General features: G+C 44.5%; 1 protein-coding gene across 1 annotated transcript in view; it reads left to right on the plus strand.

The window, feature by feature from the left end:
• LOC111973652 (sodium- and chloride-dependent GABA transporter ine-like) overlaps window positions 1-12,746 on the plus strand; it is a 58,159-nt gene that overhangs the window by 26,932 nt on the left and 18,481 nt on the right. The window contains exons 3-6 of the mRNA XM_024001015.3: window positions 1,579-1,789; window positions 7,188-7,320; window positions 11,250-11,384; window positions 11,835-11,938. Of these exons, the coding sequence (XP_023856783.1) occupies window positions 1,579-1,789; window positions 7,188-7,320; window positions 11,250-11,384; window positions 11,835-11,938 (583 nt within the window). The remainder of the gene's footprint in view (window positions 1-1,578; window positions 1,790-7,187; window positions 7,321-11,249; window positions 11,385-11,834; window positions 11,939-12,746) is intronic.

Consider the following 12,746-nt stretch of genomic DNA (forward strand, 5'->3'; position numbering starts at 1 on the left):
TCCAAATATGTCTGTTACATTTTCGTTGGCTACACAGAAAATGTATTCATTACACACAGTCAACCAAGTATTTAATTTTWATTTTATTTTTTTAAACCATTGTGAATGACAACAGTTCCCCTCTCAATGTGAAAAATCTTTCCAACACTCTCCCCTTGATAACCACCAAGCCTCAGTATTAAATAGAACATTGTCATGCTCTAGATCCCCGTCTGTGCCACCATTCCATCCCATGAAATCTGTTTTTCGTCAATACAGCCACAGCACACTGAACATCCTCTGTGCCCTTTCATTCTCGTGAGACGGAACAGGATGTCTTCAGGAATAGCATCGCCGACATGTATAGCGAACAAAAGCAATAGATGGGCATCTTAGCCATCAAAGCTAACATCCATTTGGAGAGCATAAGCTGGGCGAGTTGTATATATACATATTGTGTTTTAAATATGTATATATATAAGTTGTGCTGTTGTTGAAGGACTGTGTCGCAAAATAAATCCCAACTCAATATATCCACAGATGCCAGAAGGCCTGGAACAGGATGTCGATATATGACTCTTCTTTAGTTCCCACAAAATAGTGAAATTATTCTAAGTTAGGAACTGCTGGCCTACAGTATTTAGTTGTGATCCGGTTATGGCCAATGTTGCATTCCCTTCCCACCTCTGTTTTTTATGGTTTGCATGGTTTTGAATGGGTCCTGTTACTGAACCTTTTTGAAAKAAATATTAGAGAAAGCTGGGCTGAGCTGTCAAATTCATTCCATGTAGGGCCTAGTGTCTGCTGTTTTTTTAGTTTTTTCCTTTCAATTAAGACATAGACCTCCAAGTGAGTGGAGTTCTTTACTAATTAGTGACCTCAATCAATCAAGTACAAGGGAGGAGCAAATACCCACAGACACTCGGCCCGCCGTGGAATGAGTTTGGAACGTGCTCTAAGGACTTATTTTTCTTAAGCTTGGGCTTTCCTGGAAAGTGTTTGTTGGATTGCACACTCAGCGGGTCGGTAACAACCGGATGCATCTAGTTTTCAGGGGAAATGGAAAGAGAGCCTGTGACGCGACATCTGCTTTTCGACGCGACTTCCGCTTTTGAGCGACATTCCATCTGAACCCCTCCTCGRCATTTAATGGATTGGTTGAACAGTGCAGAAGAGAACCTTCCCCGACCAGAAAGATAGAAACGCTGCTCAGGCATTTATTTTACGCCTGCTATGCTAGTTTAGTTGGATTGTAGCAACATGCATGTCTAAAACCCTACCATAGCAGCTATTCATCTTTCTTGGAACCTCACATTCTTGCTGGATGAATTTATCCAAGTACCACACTAACTGGAAGTGTACTTATTTTGTACAGAATCTTAAAAAAAAAACTTTGTCCACAGCTAATTGTTAATGGAAGCACTACCATTGTTGTTTACCCAGGCCTACCTTTACAGATCCACATACAGTCCAGTACACTGCCAAAGGAGGTCCATACACAAGAGACACCAGAGGAGAAAGTAGCTACTGCTGCTTGGCCATCACCACTGTAGGAAAGGTATCTTACTTTGTCCTCTGTGCCTCCCTGTTGCTCTACAGGTGTGGGCATTGCCACAGTTGTGATCTCCTTTGTGCTCTGCACCTACTACAACGTTCTTATGAGCTGGGCGCTCTACTACTTCTTCAACTCATTCCGAGCCATCCTCCCCTGGCAGACCTGCAACAACACCTGGAATGCCGTGGGTAACTGCTCCAGCGGTTTCCCTGGAAATGCCACCCACCTGCAATCAGCCAGTCAGCAGTACTTTGAGTAAGCACTGACCAACTGGGCACAAACTGGTTGACTTGACGTTGTTTCATTGTAATTTGTCAACGTATTGTGCCATGGAGTCTGTTTTAAAATACATTGGATTTGCAAAAAGTAATCAACGTTAACTGTTGTTTTGGGTAAAACTTCAACCACAGGATTATGTCCTAGCAGCAGTTACCCATTTTCAACATTGACAAACCTATTGTATTAAATATGTTGAAATTGTCCCTTTGAAACAACGTCAGAATTTCAAATGTTATATCCACTATCAAAAACATGAACATTAGGCTGGGCAGCACCTCCTAGGGAAGAGTTGATCTACAGCTATTAATTTGGTCTCCCATCCAGGGTTTTAACCAAGCCCAGCCATGCTTATATTTTATATCTGTCACTGACTACTACCAATGTGCTATTGTGAGAATGATTATTGAGTGACCTCTTAGCAACAGTGAATATATTTAGTTATTATCAGTCATTCCAGAAGGGTAGGTTTAACAGAGCAAATGAAATGGAACCATAGTTTATAAGTCATATCACCAATGATACCATTTAGGCCTATATAGCATTTGCAAAATCATCAGCAGCTATTGTTAAACTAAAAATAAACAAATATAGTCCTATGGTTTCAAGCTTTTCTTGACTTCAAATGTAATCTTCAAGTGAATCATTGATATGATGGATTCACATCTCTATCTCAACCAACAACCTAAGTTAAAGAATAGGACTAAATCAAATCAAACTTTATTTAAAGTGCATTTAAAGTTTGATTAGATTTAGTCCTGTTCTTAAACTTCAATTTTTTTTGTTGTGATTGAGATGGAGACGTGAATCCAACAAATAAATTATTAATTTGTAGACAAACTGGATACTGAATTGTGTTTGGTTGTCAACACAACTAAATATCAACCTTAGAAGGAGATGTATCTTCTGCTTGGATAGTTCCATCTGTGCCACTGACTTGGTCTCTCTCTTTTTTGTTGTTGTCTATAAATGAATAATTGATATGTTGGATTCATGTCTCAATCTCAACCCCAAAAATCTAAATTAAAGAATAGGACTAAATATAACTTTAAATGCACTTTAAATAAAGTTTGATGTAATTTAGTTCTATTTTTTAACTTTGATTATTGGTTGAGATGAAGATGTGAATCCAACATATAAATTATTAATTTATAGTCAAACTGGAATTTGATGACTTTTGCAATACAGTTAATTGCCTATTATCTTTACGTCTCCAACTAAACCAAAATTAAAAGTTAAAGAATAAGATTTAAACCAGTGGCTGAGATCAAACTTTTCAAGCATTAGATGTTCTTTAAATGTTAACATTTGGATTCATTGTCAACCAAACACAATTCAATAATATTTTTGTAATGCAGTAAATAGTGTAAAGTTAGGGCTATCTTACAAACTAATGTAACAGTAGTTATTCAACCGGAGTAACACATCCATGGCCACATTTTGAGGTTAGTGTCACGTTCCTGACCTGTTTTCTCTTGTTTTTGTATGTGTTTAGTTGGTCAGGGCGTGAGTTGGGGTGGGCATTCTATGTTTTGTGTTTCTATGTTGGGTGCAATGTGTTGCCTGATATGGTTCTCAATTAGGGGGCAGGTGTTTTACGTTTCCTCTGATTGAGAACCATATTAAGGTAGGCTGTTCACACTGTTTGTGTGTGGGTGGTTGTCTTCCGTGTCTGTATGTCTACCACACGGGACTGTTTCGTTTGTCGTTCGTGTATGTAGTCTGTTCCTGTTCGTGCGTTCTTCGTATATTGTAAGTTCTCAAGTCCAGGTCTGTCTACATCGTTTATTTGTTTTGTAGTTTGTTAAAGTGTTTTCGTGTTTCGTCTTTACTTTAATAAACATCATTATGTCCACATTCAACGCTGCGTTTTGGTCTGACCCTTACTCCTCCTCCTCATCCGAGGAGGAGGAATTAGACAGCCGTTACAGAACCACCCACCAAACAAGGATCAAGCAGCGTGAGAGGAACCAGCAGCAGCGGTCAAAAAACCAGGACTCGTGGACTTGGAAGGAGATTCTGGACGGAAAGGGACCCTGGGCTCAGACAGGGGAATATCGCCGCTCTTTTGAAGAGAGGGAGGCAGCTAAAGCCCAGGAGCGGTGGTATGAGGAGGCAGCAAGGAGACGTGCCTGGAAACCCGAAAAAAAAGAAGAAAAAAACCCCCCCAAAATTGGGGGGGGGGGCGGCTAAAAGGGAGTGTGGCGAAGTCAGGTAGGAGACCTGCGCCTACTCCCTGTACTTACCGTGGAGAGCGAGAGTACGGGCAAACACCGTGTTACGCAGTAGAGCGCATGGTGTCTCCTGTACGTGTTCAGAGCCCGGTGCGGTACATACCAGCTCCTCGTATCGGCCGGGCCAGATTGAGGATTGAGCCGGATGTCATGAAGCCGGTCCAACGCATCTGGCCACCAGTGCGTCTCCTCGGGCCGGCTTACATGGCACCAGCCTTACGCATGGTGTCCCCGGTTCGCCTACATAGCCCGGTGCGGGTTATTCCACCTCCCCGCACTGGTCGGGCGACGGGGAGCATACAACCAGGTAAGGTTGGGTAGGCTCAATGCTCAAGGGAGCCAGTACGCCTGCACGGTCCGGTATTTCCGGCGCCACCTCCCCGCCCCAGCCCAGTACCACCAGTGCCTACACCACGCACCAGGCTTCCAGTGTGTCTCCAGAGCCCTGTTCCTCCTCCACGCACTAGCCCTGTGGTGCGTGTCTCCAGCCCATTACGCCAGTGCCTACAACCACGCACCAAGCCTCCTGTGCGTCTCCAGAGTCCTGTACGCACTGTTCCTTCTCCCCGTACTCGCCCTGATGTGTGTGCCCTCAGCCCGGTACCACCAGTGTCGGTACCACGCACCAGGCCTATAGTACGCCTTGAGAGTCCAGTGTGCCCTGTTGCTGTTCCCCGCACTAGCCTGATGGTGCGCTGTCCTTAGCCCGGTACCTCCAGTTCCGGTCACACGCACCAGGCCTACAGTGCGCCTCAGCCGCCAGAGTCTGCCGTCTGTCCAGCGCTATCTGAGCCATCCGTCTGCCCAGCGCCATCTGAGCATCCGTCTGCCCAGCGCCATCTGAGCCATCCGTCTGCCCAGCGCGTCGAGCCTCCGTCTGCCAGCGCCGTCTGAGCCATCCGTCTGCCCAGCGCGTCTGAGCACGTCTGCCAGCCTGACCTGCCGCCGTCTGAGCCATCCGTCTGCCCAGCGCCGTCTGAGCCATCCGTCTGCCCAGCGCCGTCTGAGCCATCCGCTGCCCCGAGCCGCTGAGCCTTCCGTCTGCCCCGAGCCGTCTGAGCCTTCCGTCTGCCCCGAGCCGTCTGAGCCTTCCGTCTGCCCGAGCCGTCTGAGCCTCGTCTGCCCGAGCCGTCTGAGCCTTCCGTCTGCCCGAGCCGTCTGAGCTTCCGTCTGCCCCGAGCCGTCTGAGCCGCTCGTCAGTCAGGAGCCGCCAGTCAGCCAGGATCCGCCAAGCGCCAGTCAGCCAGGATCCAGAAGCCGCCAGTCACCAGGATCCGCAGAGCCGCCATCCACCAGGATCCGCCAGAGCGCACATCAGCCAGGATCCGCAGAGCCGCAATCAGCAGGATCCGCCAGACGCCGCAGCCGACCAGGATCGCCAGAGCCGCCAGCGAGCCATGAGAGCCAGAGCCGCAGCGAGCCATGGCAGCCAGAGCCGTCAGCGAGCAATGAGCAGCCAGAGCCGTCATAGTCAGGAGCTGCCACATCATGAGCTGCCCTCCACAGAGTGCCATATGAGCTGCCCTCCAGTCATGAGCTGCCCTATACAGTCATGAGCTGCCTACCAGTCATGAGCTGCCCTACAGTCATGAGCTGCCCTACAGTCATGAGCTGCCTACATCATGAGCTGCCCTACAGTCATAGCTGCTACAGTCATGAGCTGCCCTACAGTCCTGAGCTGCCTCTCTTCCTGACTACCTCCTGCATCGCAGCCTCCTCTCTGTCCTGAGCTACCTCTCTGTCCTGAGTTGTCTATATTTAGGAGGGGCTTGGTGAAGGTTTCCTGGACCATGGTCGGGGCAAGGGTCGCCACTCACGGGACGCTAAGAGGGGGACAAAGACAATGGTGGAGTGGTGTCCTCGTCTGCGCCGGAGCCGCCACCGGGCGAGAGATGCCCCACAGACCTCCCTTGAGTTTTAAGGGTGCGCCCGGAGTTCGCACCTTGAGGGGGGGGGGGGGTTATGTCACGTTCCTGACTGTTTTCTCTTGTTTTTGTATGTGTTTAGTTGGTCAGGGCGTGAGTTGGGGTGGGCATTCTATGTTTTGTGTTTCTATGTTGGGTGCAATGTGTTGCCTGATATGGTTCTCAATTAGGGGGCAGGTGTTTTACGTTTCCTCTGATTGAGAACCATATTAAGGTAGGCTGTTCACACTGTTTGTGTGTGGGTGGTTGTCTTCCGTGTCTGTATGTCTACCACACGGGACTGTTTCGTTTGTCGTTCGTGTATGTAGTCTGTTCCTGTTCGTGCGTTCTTCGTATATTGTAAGTTCTCAAGTCCAGGTCTGTCTACATCGTTTATTTGTTTTGTAGTTTGTTAAAGTGTTTTCGTGTTTCGTCTTTACTTTAATAAATATCATTATGTCCACATTCAACGCTGCGTTTTGGTCTGACCCTTACTCCTCCTCCTCATCCTCCTCATCTGTAACAGCCGTTACAGTTAGCCTAATGTAACTATACATTTATTTTTATGTGATCATAGAACGCGTGCATGTTCAAGATAGCATGCAAAGATAGCAGATTCTTGAACATTATTGATCACTTGCACTATGTACTTTGTCATGTGGTTGTGATATTAGATGAAGCACAGTGATAATCCATTAAGTAATTGTGTTAATACAAAATATCTGACATTTTATTCCCATTTGATCTTTGTTGTGCATTTTAATGGTTGAAAGCGCAGCAATAACACATTTAGATGATCACTAAACCAAAAATCCGACATTGTTTTACCATTGGAATTTGGTTGTATTTTTAGATGGTTGAAAGCAGTAATAACACATTGGGAATTCAACAAACTTCTGGCTATCTTTTTGAGTTGGTTAATAAAGGTTGAAATCTCATTGGGAATCTTCATTTAATATTTTTTTTATTGACGTAGTGGTAGGGCCTGAAAGTCGCAGACATGGGTAGGAGTCAGGACTCTTGTGGTTATTGTTATAGCTTGTTTTTATCGCAGAGGGTTTGTACTCTCTTTGGGTAATCATATGGTGAGAAAAGTAATGAAACCCCCAAGTTGGATGTGAATTGGAGCAGGACAGATTACTGTAAAGTCAGGGATTTTGTGTTATTGAATGATAACAGTATGATAAGCTATGAAGGTTTCTTTAGCTTTGTTTCCCATCCTGACCCTTCCTTCCTCAGTCACAGGCTTCTGGAGATAACCAACGGTATTGAGGATGCAGGAGGACTACGCTGGGAGCTGTTTGGCATCCTCATCCTGGCCTGGGTCATTGTCTACTTGTGCATCTTTAAAGGCGTCAAATCCACTGGCAAGGTCAGAGTGCATTCTATTCCCTCACAACAGAAGCTACTTATTGTTAGTCCTCCTCAGAGCAGTACACTCTTTGAAAACAGTTGCTATCTAGAACCTGAAAGGGTTATTTGTTTGTTCCCATAGGATAACCCTTGTTGGTTCCATGTAGAACCCTTTTGGTTCCATGTAGAACCCTTTTGGGTTCCATATAGAACCCTTTCCACAGAGGGTTCTACATGAAATCCAAAATGGTTCTACCCGGAACCAAGAAGGGTTCTCCTATGGGGACAGCCGAATAACCTTTTTGTAACTAAGAGTGTAGATTATTTAGTGGTTGTAATTTGTGGTATAGTTTAACTGAAGTGTATAGCTGCTGTTTCATTTGAAATGGTTGCACTCACCAGTGATACTCTTAGTCCTTAAATGTATACGTTTAGAACTTTTGTATACTCTCAGGCTGTCTCGTTAGTGGCTGTCTCGTTAGTGATACACGTTTAAGGGTTTTCCATTGCCTTGTGTGGCCTACATTGTTGGTAGGAGTGGGAGGAGCACTGATGGTTGTCAAATATCATGTTTCTCCTCCTGGAGTTCAGAGGAGACAGAATCTGTTCCACCTCTGTTGTTTCATACATTTTCTTTTACGTTTTGATCAAAAATATTAATGTGTTAACTCCAAACTGTCTATTCGATCAACTAACATATAAACTACATGACCAAMAGTATGTGGAACTTCTTATTCCAAAATCATGGGCATTACTATGGAGTTGGTCCCCCCTTTGCTGCTATAACTGCCTACACTCTTCTGGGAAGGCTTTCCATGAGACATTGTAACATTGCTGCGGGGACTTGCGGCATTCCAGAGTCGGCATTCCAATTCATCCCAACGGTGTTCGATGGGGTTTAGGTCAGGGCTCTGTGCAGGCCAGTCAAGTTCTTCCACACCGCTCTCGACAAGCCATTTCTGGACCTTGCTTGTCATTGCTGAAACAGGAAAGGGCCTTCCCCAAACTGTTGCCACAAAGTTGGAAGCACAGAATCGACTAGAATGTCATTGAATGCTGTAGCATTAAGCTTTCCCTTCACTGGAACTAAGGGGCCTAGCATGAACCATGAAAAACAGCCCCAGACCACTATTCCTCCTCCACCAAACTTTGCAGTTGGGTCTATGCATTGGGGCATGTAGCGTTCACCTGGCGTCCGCCAAACCCAGATTCGTCAGTCGGACTGCTAGATGGTGAAGCGTGGTTCATCACTCCAGAGAACGCGTATCCACTGCTCCAGAGTCCAATGGTGGCGAGCTTTACACCACTCCAGCCGACGCTTGCCATTGCGCACGGTGATCTTAGGCTTGTGTGCGGCTGCTCGGCCATGGAAACCCATTTCGTGAAGCTCCCGACTAACAGTTTTTGTGCTGACGTTGCTTCCAGAGGCAGTTTGCAACTGGGTAATGAGGGTGGCAACCGAGGACAGACGAATTTTGCGCACCTAAGCACTCGCCGGTCCCGTTCTGTGAGCTTGTGTGGCCTACCACTTTGTGGCTGAGTCGTTGTTGCTCCTAGACGTTTCCACTTCACTATAACAGCACTTAAAGTTGACCGGGTCAGCTCTAGCAGGGCAGAAATGTGAGGAACTGAATTGTTGGAAAGGTAACACCGTCATAGGATGCCACGTTGAAAGTCACTGAGCTCTTCAGTAAGGCCATTCTACTGCCAATGTTTGTCTAAAATGTTATGCAACTGGTGTGCCCGAAATAGCCGAATCCACACATTTGAAGGGGTGTCCACATACTTATGTGTATATATAGTGTAGCTCTGACAGACATTCATATTCCACAAGGCATGCAACTAAAGGTCTCTTCATAGTCCCTAAAGCCAAAATGAATTCAAGGCAAAGCATGGCACTCCTTGCCATCTCAAATCTGAGTAAGCAAGCTGCAAAAGTAGCTTTAAAAAACAAATAAAACAGCACATCACAGCACAACACCTCTGAATTAAATAGCTGTAGCATCTCCCTCCCGAGCACAGCTGGTGTTTGGGTTAAAGATAAGATATGCCCTTGGCATCAGGATATCAGGGCCTACTCAGAGAAAGCAATTGTAAGCAAAGCCTCAGAGTAAGGGCATCCTGCTCCATATTATCAGATTACTGATGTTAGTCAGTAGAGCAAAGTTTTATTGAAGTGTATTCTTATTTTGTGTGTGACTGGTGGGTGCTGCTGGGTGTGAGTGTGGTGCGGGGGTTGAATATGGAAATGCAAAACCGGAGGAAACTCCATAAGATAACCAGAGGAAACTCCATATCGAGGAGACTTTATTCATTTTATGAATAAATCCAAAGGCTAAGCACTATACCTTAGCTACCTCTTTACGGGCAGTAGACTGAAAACCATTACACTTTACCACAATTATCCCTTTATGGGTGGTAGACTGTAGCACAGCAAATGTTTAGTTCATTTCTATGCACAAGACAGGGCGAAGGACGTAAGTGAACCCCATCTGATGATACGATGACTCTGTTAAATTTATTGAACAGAGTGGAGTTATGGATCTCTAAAAAGTGAACTTATGTAGCTAAAGAGAAGGATTCAATTGAAAGTTAAGCTGCAGAAAACTCCAACGCGGTTGCTGAGGTGAAGGATTAAATTGAAGCCTTAGGGGGGAGGAAACTCCATCTGTTGCTCATTTATGAACTGAATGGCACGGTTGCTAGGGTGAAAACTGTGGTTAAAGCCTTAGTTGGAGGAATTAGTATATTTTACATTGTTGTTTTATTACTCCTGTATGAGAAGACCTAAATAATCGTCAGTGTCACGCCCTGACCTTAGAGCCTTTTTATTTCTCTATTTGGTTAGGTCGTGGTGTGATTTGGGTGGGCATTCTAGTTTTTCTATTTCTTTGTTGGCCGATTATGGTTCCCAATCAGAGGCAGCTGTCTATCGTTGTCTCTGATTGGGGATCATACTTAGGCAGCCTTTTTTCCCACCTTTAGTTTGTGGGATCTTGTTTGTGTGTAGTTGCTTTCTGCACTGCATGTAGCTTCACGTTCGGGTTGTAAGTTTATTATTTTTTCCTGTTCCTCAAAATAAATGATGTACGCTTACCACGCTGCACCTTGGTCTGATTCTTCCGTCAACGAACGTGACAGTCAGTGACATTCATAGCCGCGGGAAGTAGGGGTGCTGAGGGTGCTGCAGCACCCCCTGATAAATCAGAATTTATATATTTAGTATTTATTCTTTCCACAAATTGAGTGCACTGGGGCTTTATTATTCCTGTATGATAAGGCAATAATAGTCGTAAGTAGCACAGGGAGAAGAAATTATCTATTACCCGTATATTAATGTAATGTATTGTCATTTTATGTAGTTCTGTCCTTCAGCTGTTGTCACGCCCTGACCTTAGTTATCTATGTTTTCTTTATTATTTTGGTTAGGTCAGGGTGTGATTAGGTTGGGTATGCTAGTTTTGTCTTGTCGAGGGTTTTTGTATATCTAGGGATTTTGTAGGTCTAGGTATATATATGTCTATGGTGGCCTGATATGGTTCCCAATCAGAGGCAGCTGTTTATCGTTGTCTCTGATTGGGGACCATATTTAGGTTGCCATTTTCCCTTGGGTATTTGTGGGTTCTTGTCTATGTGTAGTTGCCTGTTCAGCACTCATTTGTATAGCTTCACGGTTCGTTTTGTTATTTTGTTAGTTTTGTTCAGTGTTCATTCTTATTAATAAAAGAAGAATGTACGCATAACACGCTGGTCCTTGGTCTCCACCTTTTGACGGCCGTGACCGCTGTAATTATCTTAATGTTATGTGTTTTGTGTGGAGCCCAGGAAGAGTAGCTGCAGCTTGGTTGTAGCTAATGTGGATCCTAATAAAATAAGAAATAAATACAATACATTTAATCTAATATTATGCTTACTGAATATTTTTTCTTCTCACTCTCTGTGCTTTAGGTTGTTTATTTCACAGCCACGTTCCCATACTTCATTCTGTTCGCCTTGCTCATCAACAATGTCCAGCTTCCCGGGGCCAAGAATGGGATGCTCTACTTCCTGAAGCCAAAGTGGAGCAAGCTGCTTGAAGTTCAGGTCTGACATATTGTAGGAGAGGATCAATGAGGATTAAGGGGTGGTTTCCTGGACACACATTAAGCCTACTACACTCTTAGAAAAAATGATTCTTTGGCTGTCCACATAGGAGCACCCTTTTATGTTCCAGGTAGAACCCTTTTGGGTTCCATGTCAAACCCTCTGTGGAAAGTGTTCTACATGGAATTCAAAAGAGTTCTACCTGGAAACAATAAGGGTTCTTCAAAGGGTTCTCCTATGGGGACAGCCGAAGAACCCTTTTAGGTTCTAGATAGCACCTTTTTTTCTAAGTGTAGTCTTGGACAACATTGAAAAAGCATTTTAGTCCAGGATTAGGCTTAATCTGTTACTGGGAAACGACCTAGAAGTGTATTTGTGTTGTTTTACAGTATGAGTAAAGAAGTTGTGTCCCTCTCTCACCTTTATCCGCTCACCTCTGACATTCTGCAGGTGTGGGTTAACGCTGCAGCCCAGGTATTCAACTCCATTGGAATTGGATTTGGCTCCATGATCTCCATGGCCAGTTACAACAAGTTCAACAATAACATCCTTAGGTTAGACATGCAGTCTCCTATTCCAGCCATATTACAACCTATGTGTTTTGATAATTTCGTTGTTTGCTCTATAACATGTTAGTTCATATGCCTTGACAATGTGATATATAGGCCTAGGCCGAAACAATAAGAAGACACATTGGCAGAATAAATTTAACCACACCTTTGTTTCATCACAAAATCAGAGAGCAACATCTGTCCGGTGGAGTCCACAAAACATATTGCACGTGACAAACAGTTACATAACCTACAGCATGGTCAATCAACTTAATGTTTCGGACATTTTTGGACTACTAAACAACTATTGATTTAGAACACTGGAGAGTTACTGCAAGTCACAAAGAAAAGAGGAGTGGCCTCCATTATTCCAGCACCTTTGCCCAATCATTAAATCACCTATGCTTAGTCTAATAAATACAGTGGCAACTAAAAGATTCCAAAAACAATTTAGTCCATTCAACGTAAGCTAAATATCATGTGGCTGTCCATGGGACTGATTTGTGTGTGTGTGTGTGCGTAAGTAGAAAAAACATGTTGACTCAACCTACTTGTAAAGAAACGCCAATGCCATCCTCATCTCTCATGTTGCTGAAACGGTCTTTGACGCTGTCATACAGTACACATTTTTAGTTTTTGTTGTCCTAAGGTACCTGGCTAAAATACTTGCTCGCTAGCCTAGCTTCCTTTCATGGACAATGATTATCCACCTAGTTAACATTAGCCTACTACGTCTAGCTACATATTGAACTTCCATCCTCTCAAGCCAGAGGCACAATGTATTTATGGTTGGATCAGAATCGTTGTTATA

The sequence above is a fragment of the Salvelinus sp. IW2-2015 genome, linkage group LG15 (assembly GCF_002910315.2).
Source record: "Salvelinus sp. IW2-2015 linkage group LG15, ASM291031v2, whole genome shotgun sequence".
NCBI classification, from domain to species: Eukaryota; Metazoa; Chordata; class Actinopteri; order Salmoniformes; family Salmonidae; genus Salvelinus; species Salvelinus sp. IW2-2015.